Source organism: Selaginella moellendorffii, unplaced genomic scaffold, assembly GCF_000143415.4.
Source record: "Selaginella moellendorffii unplaced genomic scaffold, v1.0 SELMOscaffold_10, whole genome shotgun sequence".
Classification (NCBI taxonomy): domain Eukaryota; kingdom Viridiplantae; phylum Streptophyta; class Lycopodiopsida; order Selaginellales; family Selaginellaceae; genus Selaginella; species Selaginella moellendorffii.
Genome location: NW_003314271.1, coordinates 2,281,983 through 2,304,353, shown reverse-complemented (window position 1 = coordinate 2,304,353; position 22,371 = coordinate 2,281,983). Strand labels below are relative to the sequence as shown.

At 44.6% G+C, this 22,371-nt stretch overlaps 5 protein-coding genes, 1 long non-coding RNA gene and 1 other non-coding gene across 8 annotated transcripts; 1 reads left to right on the top strand and 6 right to left on the bottom strand.

Moving 5' to 3' along the window:
* Positions 1-37: 37 nt before the first annotated feature.
* On the bottom strand, positions 38-406 carry LOC9631439 (flowering-promoting factor 1-like protein 3). Its single transcript, XM_002968218.2, has one exon. It carries the CDS (start codon positions 404-406, stop codon positions 38-40), a length of 369 nt encoding a protein of 122 aa, XP_002968264.2.
* Positions 407-569: 163 nt separating this feature from the next.
* Positions 570-2,324, bottom strand: LOC9631438 (UDP-glucuronic acid decarboxylase 2). The gene is made up of 7 exons (XM_024673197.1): positions 1,760-2,324; positions 1,514-1,661; positions 1,383-1,462; positions 1,232-1,315; positions 1,099-1,173; positions 955-1,047; positions 570-893 (listed from the first exon to the last, which is right to left on the bottom strand). Exons 1-7 carry the CDS (start codon positions 2,297-2,299, stop codon positions 672-674), a joined length of 1,242 nt encoding a protein of 413 aa, XP_024528965.1. The 5' UTR covers positions 2,300-2,324; the 3' UTR covers positions 570-671.
* A 160-nt stretch (positions 2,325-2,484) lies between these two features.
* Positions 2,485-4,981, bottom strand: LOC9650504. 2 transcript variants are annotated; one of them, XR_002992162.1, is made up of 5 exons: positions 4,721-4,981; positions 4,220-4,676; positions 3,311-4,149; positions 3,126-3,252; positions 2,485-3,061 (listed from the first exon to the last, which is right to left on the bottom strand). It is a non-coding gene; the product is annotated as an uncharacterized LOC9650504 (long non-coding RNA). The 2 variants fall into 2 exon arrangements; XR_002992161.1 differs by having other exon boundaries at positions 4,220-4,981.
* A 125-nt stretch (positions 4,982-5,106) lies between these two features.
* Positions 5,107-7,560, top strand: LOC9631437. The gene is made up of 2 exons (XM_002968516.2): positions 5,107-5,363; positions 5,680-7,560. The coding sequence occupies exon 2, from the start codon at positions 5,870-5,872 to the stop codon at positions 7,202-7,204; it is 1,335 nt and encodes a 444-aa protein (XP_002968562.1). The 5' UTR covers positions 5,107-5,363; positions 5,680-5,869; the 3' UTR covers positions 7,205-7,560.
* A 673-nt stretch (positions 7,561-8,233) lies between these two features.
* On the bottom strand, positions 8,234-8,304 carry TRNAG-GCC. Its single transcript has one exon. It is a non-coding gene; the product is annotated as a tRNA-Gly (tRNA).
* A 297-nt stretch (positions 8,305-8,601) lies between these two features.
* Positions 8,602-9,873, bottom strand: LOC9631436 ((3S,6E)-nerolidol synthase-like). Its single transcript, XM_002968215.1, has one exon. The coding sequence runs from the start codon at positions 9,871-9,873 to the stop codon at positions 8,602-8,604; it is 1,272 nt and encodes a 423-aa protein (XP_002968261.1).
* An 8,581-nt stretch (positions 9,874-18,454) lies between these two features.
* On the bottom strand, positions 18,455-22,190 carry LOC9631435 (putative inactive cadmium/zinc-transporting ATPase HMA3). The gene is made up of 12 exons (XM_024673407.1): positions 22,045-22,190; positions 21,767-22,000; positions 21,160-21,715; positions 20,836-21,093; positions 20,678-20,775; positions 20,359-20,611; positions 20,164-20,301; positions 19,783-20,110; positions 19,526-19,728; positions 19,342-19,469; positions 19,215-19,283; positions 18,455-19,156 (listed from the first exon to the last, which is right to left on the bottom strand). Exons 1-12 carry the CDS (start codon positions 22,051-22,053, stop codon positions 18,476-18,478), a joined length of 2,955 nt encoding a protein of 984 aa, XP_024529175.1. The 5' UTR covers positions 22,054-22,190; the 3' UTR covers positions 18,455-18,475.
* Positions 22,191-22,371: the final 181 nt, after the last annotated feature.

The following is a 22,371-nucleotide window of genomic DNA, read 5'->3' as shown; positions in this document are numbered from 1 at the left end:
TGGAAGAGCGATGATCTAGGAGCTCTGGAATCTAGCTCTATCCCCCTCTCCTCCGCGGCTGGGGGATCTCGCGGATCGCAAACGCCGTGCGCGTCTGGACGACGATCCCGTACAGGTGGATGATGCGCAGCTTGTCGAAATCCAGGGGCAGGCTGATGAAACAGGAGCCGGGCTTTGGATGGAAGTACTGCTTCCTCTCGCGATCGAACGCGAGCATGGGCTCGAGCTCGCCGGTGTATCGGTGCCACCCCAGCGCGAACAGCTTGCTCTCGAGCCGATCGTACGAGGAGATGATCTCGCCCGTGGTCTTGAAGATCAAGACCTTCTTGACGCGCGCGTCCCTGGGATCCTCGCCGTTCTCCCCGATCTCCCCGTCCTCGAAGCTGGGCATTTTCGGCGCCACCATCGCGCTTTGCGCCCATTCCTCCTCTCCCCAAAGATTTCAAACGATAGTCCATATCCATGACCGTCGGATTGGGTTTACCCAAAACCCTAAACAAACCCTAGAACTCGATTCCAAGAATATGCTTCCGGCGTTTGAAACTTTTCGCTGGAATTCGCGAAAGATCGACACGGATCAAGGAAGAACGCTGGAATTTCACCGGCAAAAACGAACTTACTTTGCTATGTTCTTGAGGAACGCCTACTCGTCTATAGTTAAAAGAGGGAGTCTACTGTTGCTCGTCGCTGCTTGAGCTTGTCCCATCTTTGCCAAAGATTCGTTGCTTGAAGTCGTCAACCATTCGCGGCAGTCCTTCCCTCAGAGGAATTTTCGGCTCCCAGCCAAGCATCGAGATTGCTTTTGAGATATCGGGCTTGCGCATGTGTGGATCGTCCGCTGTGTTGTCCCGGAACTCGATTTTAGCCTCCGGATCGATTGTCTCCTTGACAACCTGATCACAAGCGGAAGAAGGAAGAGAGTTACTTCCACAGATCACTTTTTTGATGTCATACTTGAGCAAGTTCCAGCATGGTGAATTCACCGGGATTCCCAAGGTTGAATGGCCCGATGTGATCGCTTTCCATAAGTTTTACCAGGCCTTCCACCTTTTCATGGAAAAAACACACACATCAAGGCTAGAAAACTCTTTCGTTTACCAGGTCTGAGACGAACTGAAAGCTCCGAGTTTGTTTTCCATCGCCATAGACTGTCAAAGGCTCTTTACGGAGGGCCTGCGAGAAAGTAAAAGAATGAAAACGGGAAGAAGCTTTTCAACGGATGCTTTTGTACCTGGGCCACGAAGTTGCTGACAACTCGGCCATCGTCCAGGCACATTCTAGGACCATATGTGTTGAAAATACGAGCGATCCTCACCTGTAAACAATGGAACATTTGCTATCGCTGTCAACCTTTGTTAGGCTTTCAAGGAAAGTTCACTTACCGACACATTTGCACCTCGGTGATAATCCATTGTGAGTGTCTCTGCGGTCCTCTTACCCTCGTCATAGCAACTTCTCACACCTAAAACAGCATTGCGATATAGAAATGGAGTTGGAAGAGCAAAAGCCATACCGATTGGATTCACGTTTCCCCAGTAATCTTCCTTCTGAGGATGCTCCAGCGGATCTCCATAAACCTCGCTTGTGCTGGTCAGCAAAAACCGAGCACCAATTCGCTTGGCCAATCCGAGCATGTTGAGTGTTCCAACCACGTTGGTCTTGTGAAAGCTCCAAGAGTTAAGGAAGCAACAAAAAAAAAAAAAAAACACGCGTTAGATGCTCGAAACAAACGAAGAACAAGCAAAGAAGAAAAGGATATGATCGTCTTGACCGGGTTGAATTTGTAGTGGACGGGCGACGCAGGGCAGGCCAAGTGATAGATCTGATCCACCTCCAGCAGCAGCGGCTCCACAACATCGTGCCGGATGAGCTCAAACCGGGGATTCCCAAAGTGATGCATCACATTCTCCTTCCTGCCCGTGAAGAAATTGTCCACCACAATCACACTGTCGCCCCGGCCGATGAGCTTGTCCACCAGATGGCTGCCGACGAAGCCCGCGCCCCCAGTCACCACAATCCGCAGGGATTTGCTCTTGAGCCCCAGCGGGATCCTGGTAGCCGCGGCCGCTGGCTTGCTCCACAGATCCAGCTGCTGATGATCCTCATGGAACGAGGAATCCACAATGCCGTGGCGGATCGTGGAAAATTGCGACGATTCCCTACCCCCGGGCGAGAGGAAGACGAAGAAGGAGGTCGCAAACGCGGCGCCGAGAGCCGCGTAGGCTAGGCTCTGGATCCAATAGCTCAGCCGGCCGATCCTCGCCCCCGCCGCTTCCTTCTTCGAGCTGGACGACGCCATCGCGACACCGCACAGGAATCCCGCATTAGGAAGAACCCTAGTGGATTTTGTTTAGCGCTAAACACGTTTTTTATTTTTTGCCGATGGAAGGAATCGAACCGTTGCTGCCATTGTCTTTGATATTTCATTCATTCATTGCCCTTTATAAATTCAGAAAAGATATGCAAGTGTTGTTGTCCTCAATCTTCACAATTATAATTACTATTCACTAATCTCTCTATATTCTCTGAGTTTTAATCCCGATTTCGTAACACTTGATCAAAAGCTCGTGAGTCAAGCTTTGGTGATATCGCCAATCTTAACATCGCCACTTTCCATAATTTTCATTGTTCAAGTTGCTTTGAAGTGATCGTTGCTTATCAAATCTGTTCTCATGACGATTGCATGGAGTTCTCCAGACTGGTTTCCAACGTGAACCTGTTCTCCTTATGTAAAGGAGGTGATAGAAGTTCCTCTACATCATCATTGAGAATGATTAGCTGTTGTCTTTGCTTACACTGTCCATTTAGCTGCTGGTCACCAGACAAAGAGTTTCCATTTGCCCCCCTTGGCAAGGATTTCATCTCAATTAATTTCAACGCTGGATACTAAAGTTAAGGTTCTAACTTCAACTTGAGTATCGAGAATCCTCTTTCCGTTCTTAGCATCAACCAGTGCCACAAACAACCTTCACCACAATTTGCGGCACAATTGCACTCTAAAGTGCATTAAAGACCGATTGGATAGTTTTGCTGACCCTCATCGCAGGCGTACATGCATTTCCTGTATTCATAAGATAAAGATTAAAAAGTGAAGAAAAAGAGAAGAAATTAGAATAAAATAATACTTAAAACGACTGTCAGTTGTTTCATTGTGTACTTGTGCTTCATTGCCACATATAAACTTTAATGTTTCGACAGTTGTTATTTTACAAATCCGTTCCTTGGTGCGTTTCCATGAGTCCCAACTACCTCCTGGCTTCCAGTAAATTTTACACAGTTAATAAAATAAAGAAAATAAAATTTGACATACCAATTTTGTCCAGAAGAAAATGTTCACACCTCCACTTGGGATCCCACACAATCAAAACTGCATGCAACGGCTTCGTTCGATCCAACACAAGTCTGCAAAATCTACGAGCTTCACTCTAGGAGACCACCTCCTTCTTCCAGCATTAGCCATGGTTTCATGGGCTTCCATCTCCTCTTCTGCTTGAACTCCCGAGCCCTTTCCTCCTCTCCTCTTGCTATCCTGCAGCTTCAAAGCCAAGTCCCACTTCTTCAATGCTGCCCTCCTCTCCTCCTGTTTGTTCTTCCACCATTTGTCTGCAGATAGCAACAGCTTTTTCGGTGGCTTCTCAGCGGTGTAGTCCTGTGGCCTACCATGGCCGTCACTGATATACATCGTCCACGCCATGATCTTCTCGTCATCACCCTGATCTACCCACCTGTCGATTGATTCTAATGCCTCATCCACTGCCTGACTGGGAGTTTTTGTCCCAAACAAGATCACGCCCCGCTTTTGAGTCACCCTTCTTTTGTACAGACAATTCGCGGAGTGGCAGATTTCCTTCTGGGGTGACCTCCACCGGCTAAGGCATTGCATATCGACCATCCTGCTTCCAGTTCTCCTCCTCGATCAACGCACTGTTTCCACGCTTGCTGGATCTCGAAACAATCTTCCACGCAAGCCAGATAGCCATAGGCCTGGAAGAAACGAAGGCAAGCTTTAAGATGTTACAAGCAAGAAAAATTGAGCTTGCCTAGGATGTTTGTGCTGCTGCTTCCACGTGTAGTTTGGCTGGAACGCTCCCATTGCTATTTCAGTATCTCGGCAGCCGTCCATCGATCTTTGGTTGATGCTCGCAGAGCCTATGATCACGTATTCATCATCAGGAAACGGCACAGCATGCTGCCACAAATTAAAAACTAGAAGATATACCTGTTCTTCTCAGGTGGTGGGCTCGTGCTTCCGGAACTCGCGATTACCAAAGCAGTAGAAGCTTAAGTAGCCTCTGGGATGAAAACGTTGAAAGCACCTGCTGGAGGAAAAATGGAGCTCCACTCTTCCCAGACCGAGTGAGAACTTCGCAGGTACACTAGTGCCTGGACGAAGATAAAGCTCCCCTCCAACGTAATGCCACTCAGTGTCAGGCTCGTAGATGAGAACTTCCACTTCGTAGATGATCATAGGCTCTGCGAGCATCAACCAAAGAGGCTGCCGAGATACTGAAATAGCCCCTGTGATTGATCATGGAGCATGATACCCAGGCTTTTATCCGGAAAGCCACAGCCTTCTACCTCCGACCATGATCTCGAGCTCATATCCAGATTGCTCATTTAGAGAGAGCCTCGAAGATCCCTGTCCCTGGCTAGCATCGGTCACCCAAGCTTCCAGTCTGGAATCATAGATAAGAAATGGTAGTGCTTCAAAGAAACCGACCTTGTAGAAATTCCCAGTGGCGTCCACGTCCATGGTCGCCTGGTGGCTGCCAATGCTTGGAGGCGATGGCAGCTGACGCACGCCATTGAATCCCCGGCCAAGGACGCCATAATCTGGAGCTGCGATGTTCCTGAGGAAATGTGACCTTCCAGACCTCGGATATCGGGGCCGCTCTTTATTCTCGCGCAAATCCATGGCTGCTGCGACCGCCTGACGGATTTACGCTTCCAGAGCTCAAGAAACTCGCGATCCGACAAGCCAGTCAAGTCTTCCATTGCTGATGCCCTAAAACCTGGAAGGGGGAATATTCGTTTTGATTCTAGAGATATTTGTTTTGAAGGGGATCGAACACGCGACGGGTTAGTGTAACACTTGGAGCTGAGCTAAACGCCTTTGTGTGATGCTCTTGGCTATGGCGGCTATACCATATTCTTTATAATATATATCATCGCTTCCCTTTGCGCATTCCATTTGATAGGGTTACATCTCTGGATCCGACCCCTGCCAAGGCGCTGGCCATCGTCTCCTTCCTTCGGATCGATCCAAGCAAAGGCGCGCGGCAGCGAGATCGAGAGGCGCAGCGTAGGTTCCTTTCCCCGGCCGCGCTTCCCTGGATGGATCGGGCGTGCGCGCTACAGCAAAGGTAGCACTCTCATCTTAGGGTTGTGAAATTTCCTGATCTGTGGCTCGATCCGCGGCATTCCGGCTGGGATCCGTCCCAATTCCTGGCTAGCGCCGCGGATCGGCGCCCCTCCTCCCCGGAGTGCTGGGTTTTTTTGAGTGCTTGATCCTCCCGATTCTCGCTGAGAATTCCTTCTCTCTCCCTCTCTTTCTCTCTGTGCGTGCGATTGGAGTGTGTTCTTCCTGCGCTTGCATTGATCAAACGGTTAACTCCCCATCCATCTCGATCCGATGTGTCGACCCCAAACTTACTGGATCACGGGCTTTGTTATTACCAGGCACAGATTGAGATTATAAAAACCAGGTCTTTGGTACCAAAGAGGCCTCTCTCCCTCTCTTCCTCCATCTCTCCGAATTGGGTGGCTCCTTGGTGGTGGTGCTGTGATCGTGGGGGTGGTATAGTGGTGGTGGCGGTGGCGGTGTCGGTGGTGTACAAGCAGACAGTGGTGGCGGAGATCATCATCGGACATGGAGAGCTTTGCGACCCCGTACCCGCTCTTCTTCTTCGATGGCGACCAGGAGGTGGACAAGGGACAGATCGGCATACATTCGGTTCTCTCCTTCAAACGGTTCCAGGGCCAGCTGAGCCGCCAAGTTGGGATACCCGCTAACCAACTCTCGGCGGTGTTCGTTTGCCGGAGGACCACGTCCCGGGACGCGGACAAGCGGCAGAAGCTGCCCATCAACGAGAACACCAACTTCAACATCATCCTCAACCAGCACAACCCGAGCAAGGAGAAGGACTGCTACTTCCTGGTGTCGCTCAAGAAGTCCAAGAAGGAGAGGAAGGGCGCGCGGCGGAGGAACGCCGAGGCGGAGAATGTGGACGACGACGACTCTACGTCGTCGCGCGGCGACACGTCCCCCTCCAGCCAGCGGCCCGGCAAGGAGGGCGACGAGGCGTTTGCGTACGAGGCATCGTCGCCAAACTCGGTGCTAGACCCGGCGTTTGAGCCGTCGGTGGTGGCGGCGGCAGCATCGAAGAACAATTTGGAAGTAGTGGCGGCGGCGGTGCTCCCGGAACCTGTCAAGGAGGAGGAAGCTCTGTCCCCGGTGGTGGTGGAAAGGGACGCGACGCCATCCGTGGTAACAACAACAACCAAGGAGAACTCGCTGAGTCCTCCGGTGACGAGAATTGGCGGGCAGCCGCTGGCCAGGAACGCGAACTCGGTGGAGCAACTTGCCAAGTTCGTGGGTGTTATTGGCGATCAGCACATTGCAAGCGGCGGCGGCGGTGGTGGTGGTGGCGTTGGAGCAGCAACGTTCTCGGACGCGGCTCTCACGATGAGCCAAGCGGCACGGTTCAAGGATCCGATCCAGCAGCAGCCAGTTGGAAGGCCGGGAATGAGCATGCAGCGCGGCGTCCCGGTTTTTCCCGACGGTGTCAACATGAGATTACTCACTGGAAGAACCGGCGTCAATGGAGGAGGAGGAGCAGGAAATCTAAGCTTCCAACAGGTGCTCCCGAATTTCCATAACCAGTTAGCGCTGCTCCAAGAGCAGCAGCAGCAGCAGCAGCAGCAAGCCAGGCATTTCAACTTCCAGCAGCAAAGGATCGCGAGGCCATCGCCAGGGAGCTCTTCCTCGATTGCTCCCGGAGGAGGAGGAAGCGTGATGGACAGTGGCTATGGAAGATCGAGCGAGCAGTTCTGCCAGGACTGCCAGTCCTACAAGGAGAGGAACATCCGGCCTCCGCCGTTCCACTGCTGCATCAACGACAGGATCACAGCGGGGTTCCGCGGTCCGTCACCGGCGGGACCGATCGAGAGGCCGATCAAGCGTCAAGTTAAGGCCGCTGCGTGATGATCCGCGATGGGTGGCGAGGCGAAAGATCGAGAAAGAGATCTCCCTAGAGAAGCGACGATCGACACACACTATACCACCATCACCCTCTCCTAGTGCGTGTAAGTTGGCTCTCTCTTCTCTCCCTTTTTATTTCTTTCTTTACTTCGTTTTTCTTTTTCGATTACTTGCTCTCCTCACTCTTTCCTTCTTTGTTTTGTTTTGCCTTGGGTTTTCACTCTCTCTAGCCTCTTTTCCTTCCTTCCCTACTGTGTATGTACATGGAATGTCTTATACAATAAACTTCGGAGAGTATGAATAGCTACGATGTTTGCAAAATATGTGCGAATAAGAATTGATCATTTCTGTTTGCTGCTTAGAATATGTTCGTAGAAAAAATTCCCAGATCGTATGCTCGTTCGTATTCGTAGATAAAGAAGTCAGATAATATGCTCGTATGCTCGTTCTTATTTAGACAACCCATGAAGGAGAAAAGGTGGCCATATGAAGACTAATGAATGTATGTTTTAAAGACTTTAGTGCAGAATGGTAGTGCAAAGGTTGTGGAGCAAGTGATTATCAAGCTGGTCAACGCTGCAGAGGACCAGCAACCTCAAGATGCTTGAATGCCTGGGAGTGGTTTAAAAGAGATTTTACCATGCTCATTGATGCTGCTTGGCCCAAGCCTCTTCGGGACGGGTCCCATGATGATTTTCAACACTGCTTCACAATCTTGCTCGAGAAGATGCCTGTCAATCTGGACGATGAGGCAAGGCTCGTGTGGAGCGGGCTCGACAAGCTGGTGTGGAACACAAGAAAGAGACGTGCAAGAACAGGAGCTAGCGAGAATGCTAAGCGATCAACACAGAGATCTGAGCTAGCTCGTTTGAAAAAAAAGCAGCCCGTAGCAATTGTGGAGGACAACTTGGATCGCATAGAGGATTCATCTGAGCCATCAGCAAATAAGAAGAGAAATTTCGGAATTAAGCGTGCAAAGACAAAATAAAATTCTTTAAGAAAGGCATTATTTTCTTGTGATAAAAGTATAAGTGCACTGCCCGGGAATCGAACCCGGGTCTGTACCGTGGCAGGGTACTATTCTACCACTAGACCAGCAGTGCCTTACATCTAGGGTGGGTTGGTTGAGGTAGTTGGTCTGCCAGTTGAGTTCCTCCAGTTGCTCAAGGAAGGTGTCCTGGCTGGATTAACAATTCTAGAAAGTGACATTGGAGACTAGGCAAGAGAGACAAATCAAGGAATTAGTCTATCAACTTTAAAATAATCATACAACGGACAGGAATCTGAAGTTTAATTAGTTCTCTAATCGATGATAATATAATCCATACTTGTTAACGGATGTTAACGGTTGTTAGGAAGATCGTTTGCTATTAAACATCAGGGCTTAAGTCAAATGTACATCAAATAACTATGGTGACATCCGGATGTAAGAGCCATGTCCCGTGGAACTCCACGCCAGTGATGAGAGGATTCCCAATGCCATGGTATCGCGCGGTGATCGATGACCACCTCCGATTCCCGGCCAGGCACAGGGGAAACGCCTGCGCGAAGCTGAGGAGGTGACCATCGCCACTCTTCAGTGCTTGCGCCTCGATTCGCGACTGGAGCCCCAGGATCCGGCACTCGCTGTCGCGGATCATGCCATAGACGCTGTCCAGCGCGGATTGGAAGCCGGTCCCGCGGTGGCTGTGGCGGAGGAGCACGACGAGCCAGTTGTGGGCGACCCCGGCGTAGAAATCCTTGCGGAAGGAGAGGACATCGTTGGTGAGCGCGATGTGGTCCGCGACGAGCGCCACGAATTCGATGAAATCGCGAGACGATGTCACAGATTCGTGGAGCTCCAGCCCCATGCACAGCTCGCCAAAGATCGCGCTGGTGCCCTCTGTGAAGGACGTTCCCCGCCGGAGCTCGCGATACTCGTCCTCCCGCGGGATGTGGCCCGCGATCTGGTATCCCACCTCCTGGATCACGGCCTCCAGGTAGCGATCCAGGTACCGCAGGTAGCGATCGAACATCGGGAGCGGCATTGATCGCCGGAGCTCCGCCACTACTTCCCGGAACAATCCCAGCGCCCATCGAGAATCGCGACCTTGATCTTCTTCCGTGATTGCGATTTTCGTCGCCATTCCTCTGGTAGCCAGATCGATGAGACCAGGGTCCTCTTGGATCGCTATGTTTGCAAGGATTCCTCTCGACTGATCATTATATCGATCTCCTTCTTCTTCCTGGATCGCGAATTTCCTCGCGACCCCTTTGGCTTCTTCTAGTTCTCTTTCCTCCTGGATCATCCCTTCCAATTGGTCCCCTCTCGCGACTTCCATCGCTCGCCGGGCGAGGACTCTCGCGGCCTCCTGGCTCCGGCACGATTCCAGCGCGTCGTCCAGCAAGAAGAGCGCCCACAAATGCTTGCCCGCCAGCACCATCTTACGATCGTCCCGGCCACGCGGGATAGTCATGCATGCCGCCGCCGAGATCTTGGACTCGATGATCATCTGGCGCTTGGGCATGGAGCCCCGGGCTTGCAGCGATCGGATCGCCCACTCGTCAACCTCTCGGGTGAGCGACGCGTGATTTGGGTGGCACTCGAAAGGAAACGCGCAGGGCAATGGACGGAGTTCAAATTTTGAGAGAGTGGAGAGCTCCGGGAGCACGCCATTGACGCTGGCAGCCATGATCACCAACTTTGGATCACACATACACCGACAAATATACAAATTCTAAAGGAGGAACTTTACAAGGATAGCTTTCCAAGAACTTTGTCACACGGAACTTTGTACTTTTCAATTGTTAGGGAGTCGAGGTTGCTTTTTATACTGCAACTTGCTAGGATTGGAGGCTGCTCGCAATTTTTACTGGGGCATCCAGACGTAAAGTTGAATCCATCCTGCTGTCACACTTTTAAAGACCAACTATGTCTATAAGTTGTACAGAAAGTCAGAAGTACCAAATCTTTTGTGACTCGGAAGGGATATCTTTCTTTGGTAACCTGATTGAATTCAAACTTGAAGAAAAGGAATTTACAGGCTTCACTAAGTTTTCAATTTCTTGTTCCTATCAGGATAGCATCATCCTTGTAAATCAGCTAGTCTAGACTTGCTGTAGTGTATAAGGATGAACTGCATGCATGTAATTATAAGCTCCAATCATTTTCATGCCAGTTTATAGCATCAAAGAAGAAATCAACTGTCTGCTCTCGTGGTGCATTATTTAACAGTTTTTTGAATATTATCCAAAATAAGGAATCATTATCTACTATATATTTTCTGTGGAAAATAGAAAAGTTTTAAAATAAATGTGTTGGAACATTTAAAATTTCCAATAAATATTCCATTTAGAGACCATAAAGCCTATGACACAAACTTAAGTTGTAATCCATAGATGCCATTGCTAAAAGATTATTAGGTTCTGGTATGTCTTGCATTGGCAATGCAATAATCATGCAAATATTAAACAAAACTAGGGTGAACTATTTAAAGAAAACTACCCATATAATAAATTATAAGACCAGACATGAATAAAGATGGTAAGCATACTTAGCCTAGTAAAGAGTTTCTGTTCTGTTGTGTCTTGCATTGGTTAATGATACGAACCCTTGCATATTCAGCAGTAGTCCCACAACATTGCTATATAATAAAGAATTTAATATTGCTATATAGTAAAGAACTTACTGTATCTATTAGACACTTGCTATAATATCTTAGATGTTAGTCCTATTATTTATTTATGGAAAGTGTTTTATAAATTAAATATATCTTTAGAAAGTAGAGAATCTCTTGTCCACATTCAAAAATTAATACCATTCTATAATTAATATATTTTTTAATATCATCTCCATTTTGTGTCCAACTTAGGTTTTACCATATTAATTAGTTGAGTACTTACATCCTCCTATAAGGCCATAGGTAAGAGCATCCAGAATCCCAACACCAATAAATGTATTATTTAACAGTTTTATATACATTATCCAAAATAAAGAATCATTATCTATTATATATTTTCTGTAGAAAATAGAAAATTTTAAAAAATAAATATTTTAAAGCATTTAAAATTTCTAATAAATATTGCATTTAGAGACCATAAGCCTATGAGGTAAACTTATGTCATCATCCATATATGTCATTGTAAAAAGACTATTAGGTGCTTGTCTTGTATTGACAATGCTCCTACTAAGGATAATCATGTATACCCAAGTAAATATTGACCAAAATTAGAGTGAACTATTTATTGAAATCTATATAGATAAAAAAATCTATCCATATAATCAATTATAATAAGGATAATAAGCATATTTAGCCTAATAAGAATTTGTTCCCTAAGCCCTAAAGTAGAGCTGAAAAATGTGCCATATGGCAATGAAGTCAAATGAGTGTAACATGTTGGGACCAAAAGCTTCGATTTAGAAAGTTAGGAGTGGGAGTGAAACTCTGAACGAAGTGCTCAAGGAATAAGTATGAAACAATTGATGAACGAATATTTAGAAAGGGACACAAGAAAGACTGACACATGGCAAATGTTATGATATATAGAAGTGTTGAGACTGAATCTGAGAAGGAGTTTGAAAATGAATCTAAGATGGAGTTCGAGAAGGAGTCAGAGATGGAGTCTAAGATGGAATTTAAAATAGAGTCTAAGATGGAATCTAAAATGGAGTCTGAGATGGAATCTAAGATAGAGTCCAAAAAAGAGTCCAAAATAAAGTTCAAGATGAAGTCCAAGAAGGAGTTTGAAAAAGAGTTTGAAATGGAATACAAGATGGAGTCTGAGAAAGAGTCTAAAATGGAGTCCAAGATGGAGCCTAAGGTTGAGTCCAAGATAGAGATTGAGATTGTGTCCAAAACCAAAATCAAGACTAGGATCGAGACTGAGACCGAGACTGAGATCGAGAGTGAGTCTAAGTCCGAGTCCGAATTTGAGTCCAAAGGTAAAAGCCCAAAGCAATTGTCTCTTAGACCCTAGGGGTTTAGTGAGCTTCAAAAGGATAGTAAAGGGAGGATTCTAGTGGAATTAATTTGGCCAAGAAAGGTCAATATCACCAAGGAATGTTATACCCATATGGTGGGTGATAATATAACTATTAAGAAGTTTAAGGATAAAGTGAACATAGATGGATAAGTAGGGTAATTTGGTAAAGTGTTTAAAAACTAGCTCTAATTCCCTCGGGAGATCGAATGGCCGATACTCTCATTTCAAGTGTGGGTGGCACTACTTACTTGGATATCTGGTGTGGCTCATTAGAACATCACTTTACCCACATAGCTAAGGCACTTAGAGGCAAAAGGTGGGGAGAGTACCTACAAAGTTTGTGTTAGACCATAGTATTTCGAAATGTCATCCCAAAGTCCTAGATTGTGGAAAAGAAGAGGAGCAATCCTCTTATGTAGTGACCAAGGATATGGTCACGTGGCAAAGAAGTCCTAAAAGTCAATGGAATTTTGTGGTCAAGCCTTCGGACCTTAACCCAGTGGCAATGTTAGCAAGCGCAACCGTGAACAGAAAGGGATTTAGTGGGGATTGAAGAAGGGATATTAAGGAAGAGTGTCCCCATGTCTTTGGACATTCTATAGATGCTAAAGTGTGGTCATGAAATGACCACTCATGGATGGATGACTTAATCTTTGGGAGATGAAACTATAGTATGGGTGGTTTTAGACTACTTATAACACAATGGTGATTAAACATAACCTTAATATAATAGGCTGATATATTAGTAGTACCTTTAGGTGTCTATCATAAGATTGAACACTTGGAGCACTCAGACCAAGTGCAAATGCTGAGTGGCATAGATGCCATTCATGATATTAATATGTCCTCTAAGTCGGGAATGAGACTTATGGAGGTTGTGAGTGAATAGCATCTATTGGGTCATCCATAACCCACAAGATAAAGGTGATTAAATATAGCTTTAGCATAATAGGTTAATATATTAGTGGTACCTTTGGGTGTTTGTTATATGATCGAATATGTGGAACACTTAAACCAAGTGCAAAGGCCAAATGGCATAAATGCCATTCACAATACTAATATATCCCTCAAGTCGGGAATAAGACTTATGAAGGTTATGAATGAAATGCATCTATTGGGTCATTCATGACTTACGAGACAAAGGTGATTAAATATATCCTTAATATAACAGGCTAATATATCAATGGTACTTTTGGGTGTTTGTTATAGGATTAAACACGTGGAGCATAAGTGTCACATGTTCAATCCTATGACAAACACTCAAAGGTACCACTGATATATTAACTTATTATACTAAAGTTATGTCTAATCACCTTTATCTCATGGGTTATGGATGCATTTAAGCTCCTTGACTTCCTTTTTATTCAATTGATAAAGGGATTTGTAAGAAGTATTTTACTTTTTCCAACCTATCAAACAAGTCTTTAATCATTGATAAAGGGTATTTATTCTTCTTTGTATACTTGTTGAACAACTAGTCATCTATGCATATACACATAAAGCCATTGTTTTTTTAAAATAAATAACACTAAAGTTTCATATGGCAAATTGTTCATCAATCAACTCCTTAAGTTAGTATTTAAACTCTTTGAGTTCCTTTTCATTCAATTGATAAGGGGGATGAATCACTCAACTAACTCAATCTTATATTCTATTAATTAAGTAGGGGGTAACCCCGCCAACAATTTCTTTAGTATTGTATCTCAAAATTGATCTAATACTTGTTGGATCATTAAGGGTATTTTTTTTATTCCCATCTTTTTATCGTTTCATAAAGAGTAAGCACAAAAATGCTACCTTAGTTCTCTTAGTAAACTATTTTTTAGTAGGCACTAAGTTCAAGTAGGAATCTTTAGACTTACTTCACCCTCTTTATAGATCTTAGGCCTTCACCATAGATCATTCTCCAAGTGTATTCATCAATACCATTAGGTTTCTACTTTATTCATGCAATGCTATTATAAATAATTGAACTAATCCATCTCAAAGATTATATCAAATCACACTATGTTTAAAATAGTAAAATTCATGTCCACTTTCTATATCCTTACTTCAGCTCTTATCAAAGTACTTCATTGGTGCTTTGGCTACTTTAAACAAACTCTATAGTCCTTAATTATCCTAGTTATTGCATTGTTAATTTAGCTTGTTAGATTGTGTGCAACCATAAAATTTTTTAAAGCATTTATATCAATAAAGATCTTAATAGAGCTACCTCTAAGCTTCCTTTGGAGGGCTAGTAAATGTCATAAGTAACTCTCTACCAAAGTTGCTTATGTAATGAATAACTTTAAGATAAAGATTGGATTACATACCTTTGTTTGGACTTCACCTATATATTTTTTGGCCTTTCCAAAACTTCACAAACTCATTTTTAAAGAAATTGTTTTTGAATTTCCCTTTTTTATATATTTCTTTTGGTCTGAATCCCTTGTTAAATATAGACCTAGACCTAGTTGAGTTTGTTTTTGCTGATTGTTATTAAAATGCATCTTGGTAACCACATCTAATGCTTCCTTTATTTATATCACCTATATTTATGAAAAAGATCCTTTTAGCCATAATCACATTCATATATAAATGGTTTCTGTTTGCTTTACTCTGCTCAACTCATCCTTCAAATGCAAAATAACATTTGGGGGAATATAGATTATTTGAATTTTTGTCTTCATCACTTCCCAGGTAGTTATTGGTTTTTCATTAGCCTTTGTCATTGTTCACGAAAATTTAACATTATCCTTTAAGTATAGTTTTGCATATGAGATTTTTTGTGAGTTTAATAATCATAACACTTAAAACTAATCCTCTATATCATAGAATAAATATTTCCACCACATTATAGTCATTCACTCCCTTAAAAACCAATAGAGGCTTTGGTTTGTACTTAAGAATTGCTTATAGGATAGACTTCACCTCACTTTACTCAACCCTATTTAGTTATACCTTAGTACTCATCAAAAAGTCCATGCCTTCTACATTACTTATATCTACAATCTTTTATTTTTTCTTTTATTTCTTGTAATGCATTAACTTGTATATGAGGGTCTTTAGATTGTCCTTTTAGAGCGTCTAATCAAGCCTTGAACAACTATTGGAGTCCTTCTCATATAAGGATTTTTCATTCACTACTTCTTGTTTGACTAAAGGTTACATCTGCACAGATAGTTTAATCTTTACTTTTGTTCCTTTCTAATTTGCCTTAGCCATCTTCTAGTGATCTGCCTCTATCCTTCACTATAAGCAACCAAGCACACCAAGTCTTCAGATTTCTAATATCCCTTGGTATAATGCGAAGAGTATAGCTAAGCTTTAAATCTAATTTAATCTAAAGAAAGGGATTGGGAGAGAGTTTGGGAATTTATGGATGGATAGTTAACACCTTGTTGCTTATATAGTGAGTAGCTAAATTTAAGTGGGATTAAGTAAGAGGTGTGAACCTTAGCAAAAGAATTTAACTAAGGCCAATGCAAAAGTGGTTAGATAGATGAGGTAAATTGATAAATTGGAAAAAAGAAAATTCTAAGCCTTAAATGCATTTTTGAGGGAAACACTATGACATAATAGCAATATTCTAACTCCCCACCTCTGTTTTAAAGGGAAAGCCCAAGCTTTTATGACGAGGCGAGGATCAATGAGCTATATGGTACTTAAGTGGGGCACCATTCTACCTAGGTTGGGAGCATTACAATTAGTTTCTCTTCCAGGAGTGGGAGTTATTTTTTAGCACTTCCTTAATGTCGCGAATATGACTTTGGGTATTGAAAATTACCTATTGGTTAGTCTTTTTGGATATTCTTTCCTTATTGCCACGATAGCAGGAGGTCGGTATTATTAGATATTTTATGAATCCCTCTTATTCAAGTGTTAATAAACTTGATTTTGCATTTGTACTTGGCTGGATGAGCATAAGGATAAAATTCCTAAATGTCTATTTAGCCAAACATATTTGGCCTAATTTGTTCTCTTTTGCTCTGTTTTGCACTAGCTTGATAAAAACCCTCACATATTGAAACTAGTCCCTCAATATCACTAGATGATAACTTATTATGTCTGCCAAACACCCTCGCTATCAAGTCCTTTGTGTTAGTCTCATTTTAGTTCTAAATACTATTTATGGAAAGTGTCTAGATTTGCTTATTTGGCATATTTACAAAATGTAGAGATTGCCCTGAACACAATGGTGTTTATCCCATATCCAAATTCACAATCTTGGGGCATTCCATTTCTAATAAGTTTCAAACTTGTCCCAGATACTAATTCTTGGTACTAAGGGAGGCTTTGGGTGAAAACCCAAAGCATGTGTTCCTCAAGGGGTAAGGGGGGGTAGTTCCAAATGTATAGTAGAGATAGTGGGTAGGTTAGGCATGGCTAATCAACCTAAGGCATAGTTTTGCTTCTGCTTGCGTTTTTGTTTTTGTTCTATGTTTAGCTTGGGTTTAAGCTCAAGTTCCACACCATACTAGCTAGTGGAGTATTTATATCCTTTGAAATAGCACTAGACTCTATTTGACTCTATTTTGCCTATTGGTTTTAGCATTGGGATGCTGAATTGTTCTAAGTTGCTTCGTGAGCCTAAACTCCTTAGAATGTATGCTCAAGAGTTATTATGTGCTCATCACTCCTTGGCTCTATACTTAGAAGTTTGGCTTCATTCAATGGCTTAAAGCCCTGAAATTCAAGTTTCACTCTATTGTCCTTTGGACATATGGCATGTGGCACGTGGCATATAATACATAGCACATGGAGGGTTTAGATTCCATTTCATGGTTATCTATAATAAATCACCATAGAATAAAAGATAAAAACCACATATACTACAGTTTAGGTCCATCCCTTTATTTAGTGGCTTAAGGTTTTAAAACCCAAGTCCCACTCCATTGCCCTTGATATACATGTTTAAGGTTAAGTTTCTTATTTTATGGTAAATCATTATAGGGTAAAGGGTGAAAACAACATATGTTATACCAATTGAGATATCAAAATATGACATACCTCAAGTATAAATGTAAGATCGTTGTCCAAAAACACCCTCTCTAGACAAGAATGTTGGAATACCACTTGATTGAAGAGGAAGTATCTAATAATAATTATAGATGCATTAGCAAGAGTAACTAAATAAGTTAAATAATCGAAAGCAATAATTACATATTTATTTCTAGCAGTCAAGGAAAAGGCCTTATATAATAGAATGCCACCAACTCAAATGAATAAAAAATTACAATTAATTCCAACCGTCCTTCTATAATATGAAGGGGAGTATTATGATCTTATATATATATATACTTTGATGACATATTATTGTATCTTCAGGTAATAACAAGACTTCTGCAACTTTTTAATTATATAAGGATATCTTAAAATAGGAGAGTTGAGGAAGTCTGAAATGAAAACCAAAATCACTATTAAGAATAAATAATCATTTATATCAATCCCTACAAAATAAAGAAGGTTATTTTTAAAGTGATATTAAGCATATAAATGTAAGTTATTGACAAATGATACAAGATTCTTAAAGCCATCACAAATCCCTTGGATTCACATCTTAACACTTTTTTTAATCCTCCCCAACATTATCTAAAGAATGCAAATTTAGCTTTGCATCTTGTGGATACTGAATATCAAACATAACAATTATTAATAGTATAAACCCTTGTTTAAAAAATCCACAAATGTTAAAACAATATTAGAGAGAGAGAGAGAGAGAGAGAGAGAGAGAGAGAGAGAGAGAGAGAGAGAGAGAGAGAGAGAGAGAGAGAGAGAGAGAGAGAGAGAGAGAGAGAGAGAGAGAGAGAGAGCACCAACATCATATTGAACTCTTAAAGTGATGAACAACTTCAAAATTGTAAATTTGAAACTTGAAGGCTTAGTAAATAATATGGATAACTAAATTATTTTGCTTTAACAACAAAGTGGTGGTAACATAATCACCCTTTAATAGCATTTAAGAAATATGTCTCAAAACCCTAAACATTATTATGGTGAAGTAGTTTATTTCAATTAGTTGTATAAAGTACCATTGCAATGGGATGATATTTATTAAGGATGCTTGTACTCTCTTGCATCAGCATAAACCCATAACTGAACGCAAAATGAAAACTGACTAAGTCAAAACTAAAAAAGTTATCAACACTTAGGATTTGTAAATGCCTACTCAAATCAAATAAAAAAATGACACGAATGATTTCAACAATGCTAGCAATAATGCAATGCAATCAAAAAGAGAATCAACAGACAATGGTCGTGGCCGTTTATGTATGAAGCCTGGAGAAAAAAGTCCTGAGTAAGCAAGAGTGAACGAAATGGAGACTTTGTTTATATCTTTGGCACGCTGCAGCACGATTGGCCTTTGCCACAAGCGTTCTTGCAGTGCGAGTGTGTTTGATCCTGCTGGGTATGGTCATGGCTATGGTGGCGATGGAGCTGGTGCTTTTCAGCGGCATGCTCGTGATCTGAGCACTGTGTTCTTTCAGCGTGATCGTCGTCCTTGGAGGACTGTTTACTACTGTGCTGATCGTGGTCGTGATCCTTGCAATTCTTTCCATGGCGATGGTGGTTGCCCGACGATCTCGTCTTCCCTGTTCCACGGAGCAAGAGCGTGCTGTTTGAGATCACCAGCAAGCACGCCCCGACGTCTACCAGGACAGCCATCCACAGGTAGCCATAGCCAGCGAACGAGAGTGCCAGCATTGCGGCTTTGAGGCCTACCGAGATGACAACGTTCTGTATAACTTTGGTGCGGACTCTCCTTCCCAGGCTCACCACCAAGCCCAGCTTCCGGAGATCGTCGGTCATCAGGAAAACGTCCGATGTCTCCATTGCCACTGCTGATCCGGCTAGACCCATGGCGAATCCTACGTCCGCTGCTGCTAAAGCCGGGGCATCGTTTATCCCATCCCCTATCATTCCCGTCACACCGGCGTTTTCTTTCAGCTCTTGGATGATTCTGACTTTGTCCTGAGGGAGAAGACCGGCGTGCACAGTGACTCCTCCCAACTGTAGTGGAGATAGTTCAAGTGACCCCTCGAAGATACAAGACGAAATCGAAGCTTACTTTGCTCTGGACGTCCTGGGCCGTCTCATTGTTATCCCCAGTCAACATATGAATCTGGACGTTCAGACGCTGCCATAAACAAAAGACAGCTTGTGAGCAAACACGGAAAAAAAGCTCAAAGGTAAACCTTTAGACTCCGCACTGCTTCTGCTGCTTCCTCCCGTACATGATCCTCGAGGCTGAAAACTGCCAGGAGCTGGTGATCCTTTCCAACCCAGCCGATGGTTGCTGTTTGAGTCGCTAGCTTCGTAATGGCTGGAGAAAAACTAACAGTTAGATTACAAGTCCACGGAAAGAGGAGCCGATAGAACCTGTATTGCTCCAGCCAAGGCGAGATGCTAATCGCGCGTTACCAATCTCTATCAAGTGCCCATCCACAACGGCGGACACACCTTCGCCTTCAATGATCTGAAAGTCTGTAACGGACTTCGATGGAACAACATCTTGTAAGCTAGCGTACGTGACGAGTGCAGCGGCCATTGGATGGCTCGATCTACTTTCAACACTCGCCAACCTGCGCAACAAGAAACACTATATCAGCAACACACAGCAGGAAAATCAAACGTACCAATACAAGATTTGTTGCAGATCTTCGGTTTCACCAACAGCCACAACTTCGGAAACGCGGAAGTGTCCCTCTGTCAGTGTTCCCGTCTTGTCCATAGCTAAGCATTTGATCTTGGCCAGGATTTCAAGGTAGCTTCCACCCTTGATCACGACTCCAAGTCTTGCTGCGTGTTGTATTCCGCAGGCGACTGCGACGGGCGTCGAAAGGACTAAAGCACACGGGCAAGCCACAACGAGCAGAACGAGAGCTAAGTACAGCCAGTGCTTCTCATTGCGAACGTGCGCTATCAACGGAATGAGTGCCAGACCAAGAGCTGTCGCCACCAAAACTGTCGCGGAGCAACGCTGTATTAGCAATGGCACAGAGATTTTGTCGAGTTACCAGGAGTGTAGAATTTTGCAAACTTCTCCACAAGCTGCTCGAAGTGAGATCGTTTTGCTTGAGCTTCCTCCACGAGTTTGATCATTCTTGAGACAGCCGAGTCTTCAGCAAGTGCAGTGGTTTGCACGGTGATGTAGCCTGCAGACATGGATGACGTTAGTTTCGAAAGTGAACCGTAAGAATAAATCCTCGTACCAGCCAAATTCACTGTTCCAGCCCAAACCTCGCTTCCGCAAGTCTTCTCGACAGGTTTTGATTCACCAGTCAAGCTGCTTTCATCCAAAGAGCACCCTCCCGACAGGATAGTCCCGTCTACGGGAATCATCTCCCCAGCTTTGACAGCAATTGATGATCCAAGTTTCACTTCGTCAACGGAGACCATCGCCCCGGTTTCGGCAAGGATGGCGTTCCGAGGGACATCCAGACCGGACGCCAGTGCGGAACGCGCCTGAGACACCACGACGAGTGTCATAAAGAGCAAGGACAAACAAAACGAAAAACAAGAACAGCTTACCTGCTCGCTCGATCGTCCTTCCAGCCACTCAGCTAGAGTAAACAGAAATACGATCGATCCAGCTTCAATGTAGTCAGCTAGAGCAATAGCGCCGCCGACTGATCTAACGTTTCATCATCAGACACTGGAAAGCCTGCTTTCCTGTCAACTCATCGTACCTGCTATGAGCATAAGAATGTTAATGTCTAGAATCCAGCGTCTTAGAGATGCTATGCTCCGCATAAGAATCGGCGGTATACCAACAGCCACGGCTCCGATAGCCATCCATTTCAAAGGGTTCCAGAAGTGTTTGAAAAAGGATACAAGCAGTAGAATACCGCAGCAAATGGTCCACGGACTGGGCCACTTGTTGGCCTTCTTCAGCTCTCCACGACGATGTAAACTTGCGTCTAGCCTGGCTTCGTTGAGTGCTTTGACTGGAGAAAGACAAGAATGAAGGATGAGAAGAAAACAGAGTAAGCACGGAAGATAAAGCTGTCTACCTAGACGTCCTTCAGGTGTCAAGAGCTTGTCGTGAACAACTGTCACACTGCGCGACGTGTAGTTCACCGAGACCTCCTTGACACCGGGTAAAGGCTCCAAGATTTTCCTGACAAGAGGAACCTCCGAGGGGCAGCAAAGACCCATCACGCTCAACACAGTCCGCGTAACTTGCTGGAAGTTCTCTGGAATGCTTAGGATGTTCTCGGCAAGCCTGGGCGAGTGTACCACCGCATCGTCCTCCTCAGCCAGAATCTCGTAACCTCTGCCGTCGGTGGTCTGGTAGCTGAAGATATCCATCAGCTGCTGCTTCGGCCGCCGCTTGAGCTTTCCCAGCGACTCTCCCACCTTGACTAGGCGGCCGTGCTCGTACTGGGAATCCCCGGCATCTCGGACGAGCGCGTAGGATCCATCCTGCTTGGGCACCAGGAAGTCGTAGTGATCACCGTGAGGGATCTGGTTGTGGCCACAGTCGTCGTCGTGCTTGTGCTCGTCCCTGTGCGATGAAGTGAGCTCGTTCCAAGACATGGGGAGAGCCCAGCATGCCTCCTCCACGCACTGCCACCCAAGAGCAAGCCTGTCAATCGTCCAGCCACGCCAATTCCATACCTGCTCGAGCAGAACATCCTCGGTGGTGTCCCCGTGATGGACATGAGCGTGGACGTGTTGGCTCTCCTTGAGGCAGCAGCGCTCGGACTCGGGGAGAGGCGCCCAGGTCCCCGTGTGGTGATCCACAAAGCAGATCCTTCCCTTGTCCGGGACTGCCACATACGTGATGGCGTCGCCCTCGAGGATGAGGAGATGATCGCCCTCCTTGTGCTCCTTGTGCTCCTGGTGCTCCTCCTGTGCACGGGGATGAAATCGCAGAGCGCGGAAAGGAGGTGTACCTGATGCATGATCGATCGCCCCGACGATACAATGCAGGACGAAGCAAGAATCTCTCTCGCGGCGGTCACGGCGCCGATCGATCCACTGCTCCGATGGATGAAACCCTAGCACGTCTTCTTTCCTCCTCTCACCCAAAATCAAAGCTCACACCACATTGTGGGAGAGAGGGAAGGCTGTTATATATTTTTGAGGCCATCGGATCGGCATATGCTGTATCTGGTCCTTCAAAAATATTTGGACCGAAGTGCATTCCTGTATCAGTGGACTTTAATTAAAGTATTGGTAAGTTCCTAAGTAAGTTCTTGTGGTGCTTGTTCTTTACAGGT

What these genes read in the sequence shown, in the direction of transcription:
- LOC9631439 (XM_002968218.2), bottom strand. Translation starts at nt 406, where the DNA reads ATGGTGGCGCCGAAAATGCCCAGCTTCGAGGACGGGGAGATCGGGGAG.
- LOC9631438 (XM_024673197.1), bottom strand. Translation starts at nt 2,299, where the DNA reads ATGGCGTCGTCCAGCTCGAAGAAGGAAGCGGCGGGGGCGAGGATCGGC. An exon ending in TCAACCCGGTCAAGACGATC is followed by an intron (nt 1,662 to 1,759) that starts ATATCCTTTTCT and finishes TGGAGCTTTCAC; the next exon opens with AAGACCAACGTGGTTGGAAC. An exon ending in TTCAGTTCGTCTCAGACCTG is followed by an intron (nt 1,048 to 1,098) that starts GTAAACGAAAGA and finishes TTCCATGAAAAG; the next exon opens with GTGGAAGGCCTGGTAAAACT.
- LOC9631437 (XM_002968516.2), top strand. Translation starts at nt 5,870, where the DNA reads ATGGAGAGCTTTGCGACCCCGTACCCGCTCTTCTTCTTCGATGGCGAC.
- LOC9631436 (XM_002968215.1), bottom strand. Translation starts at nt 9,873, where the DNA reads ATGGCTGCCAGCGTCAATGGCGTGCTCCCGGAGCTCTCCACTCTCTCA.
- LOC9631435 (XM_024673407.1), bottom strand. An exon ending in AGGATGTTCTGCTCGAGCAG is followed by an intron (nt 21,716 to 21,766) that starts GTATGGAATTGG and finishes CTTGGGTGGCAG; the next exon opens with TGCGTGGAGGAGGCATGCTG. An exon ending in CCCAGGACGTCCAGAGCAAA is followed by an intron (nt 19,157 to 19,214) that starts GTAAGCTTCGAT and finishes TCTCCACTACAG; the next exon opens with TTGGGAGGAGTCACTGTGCA.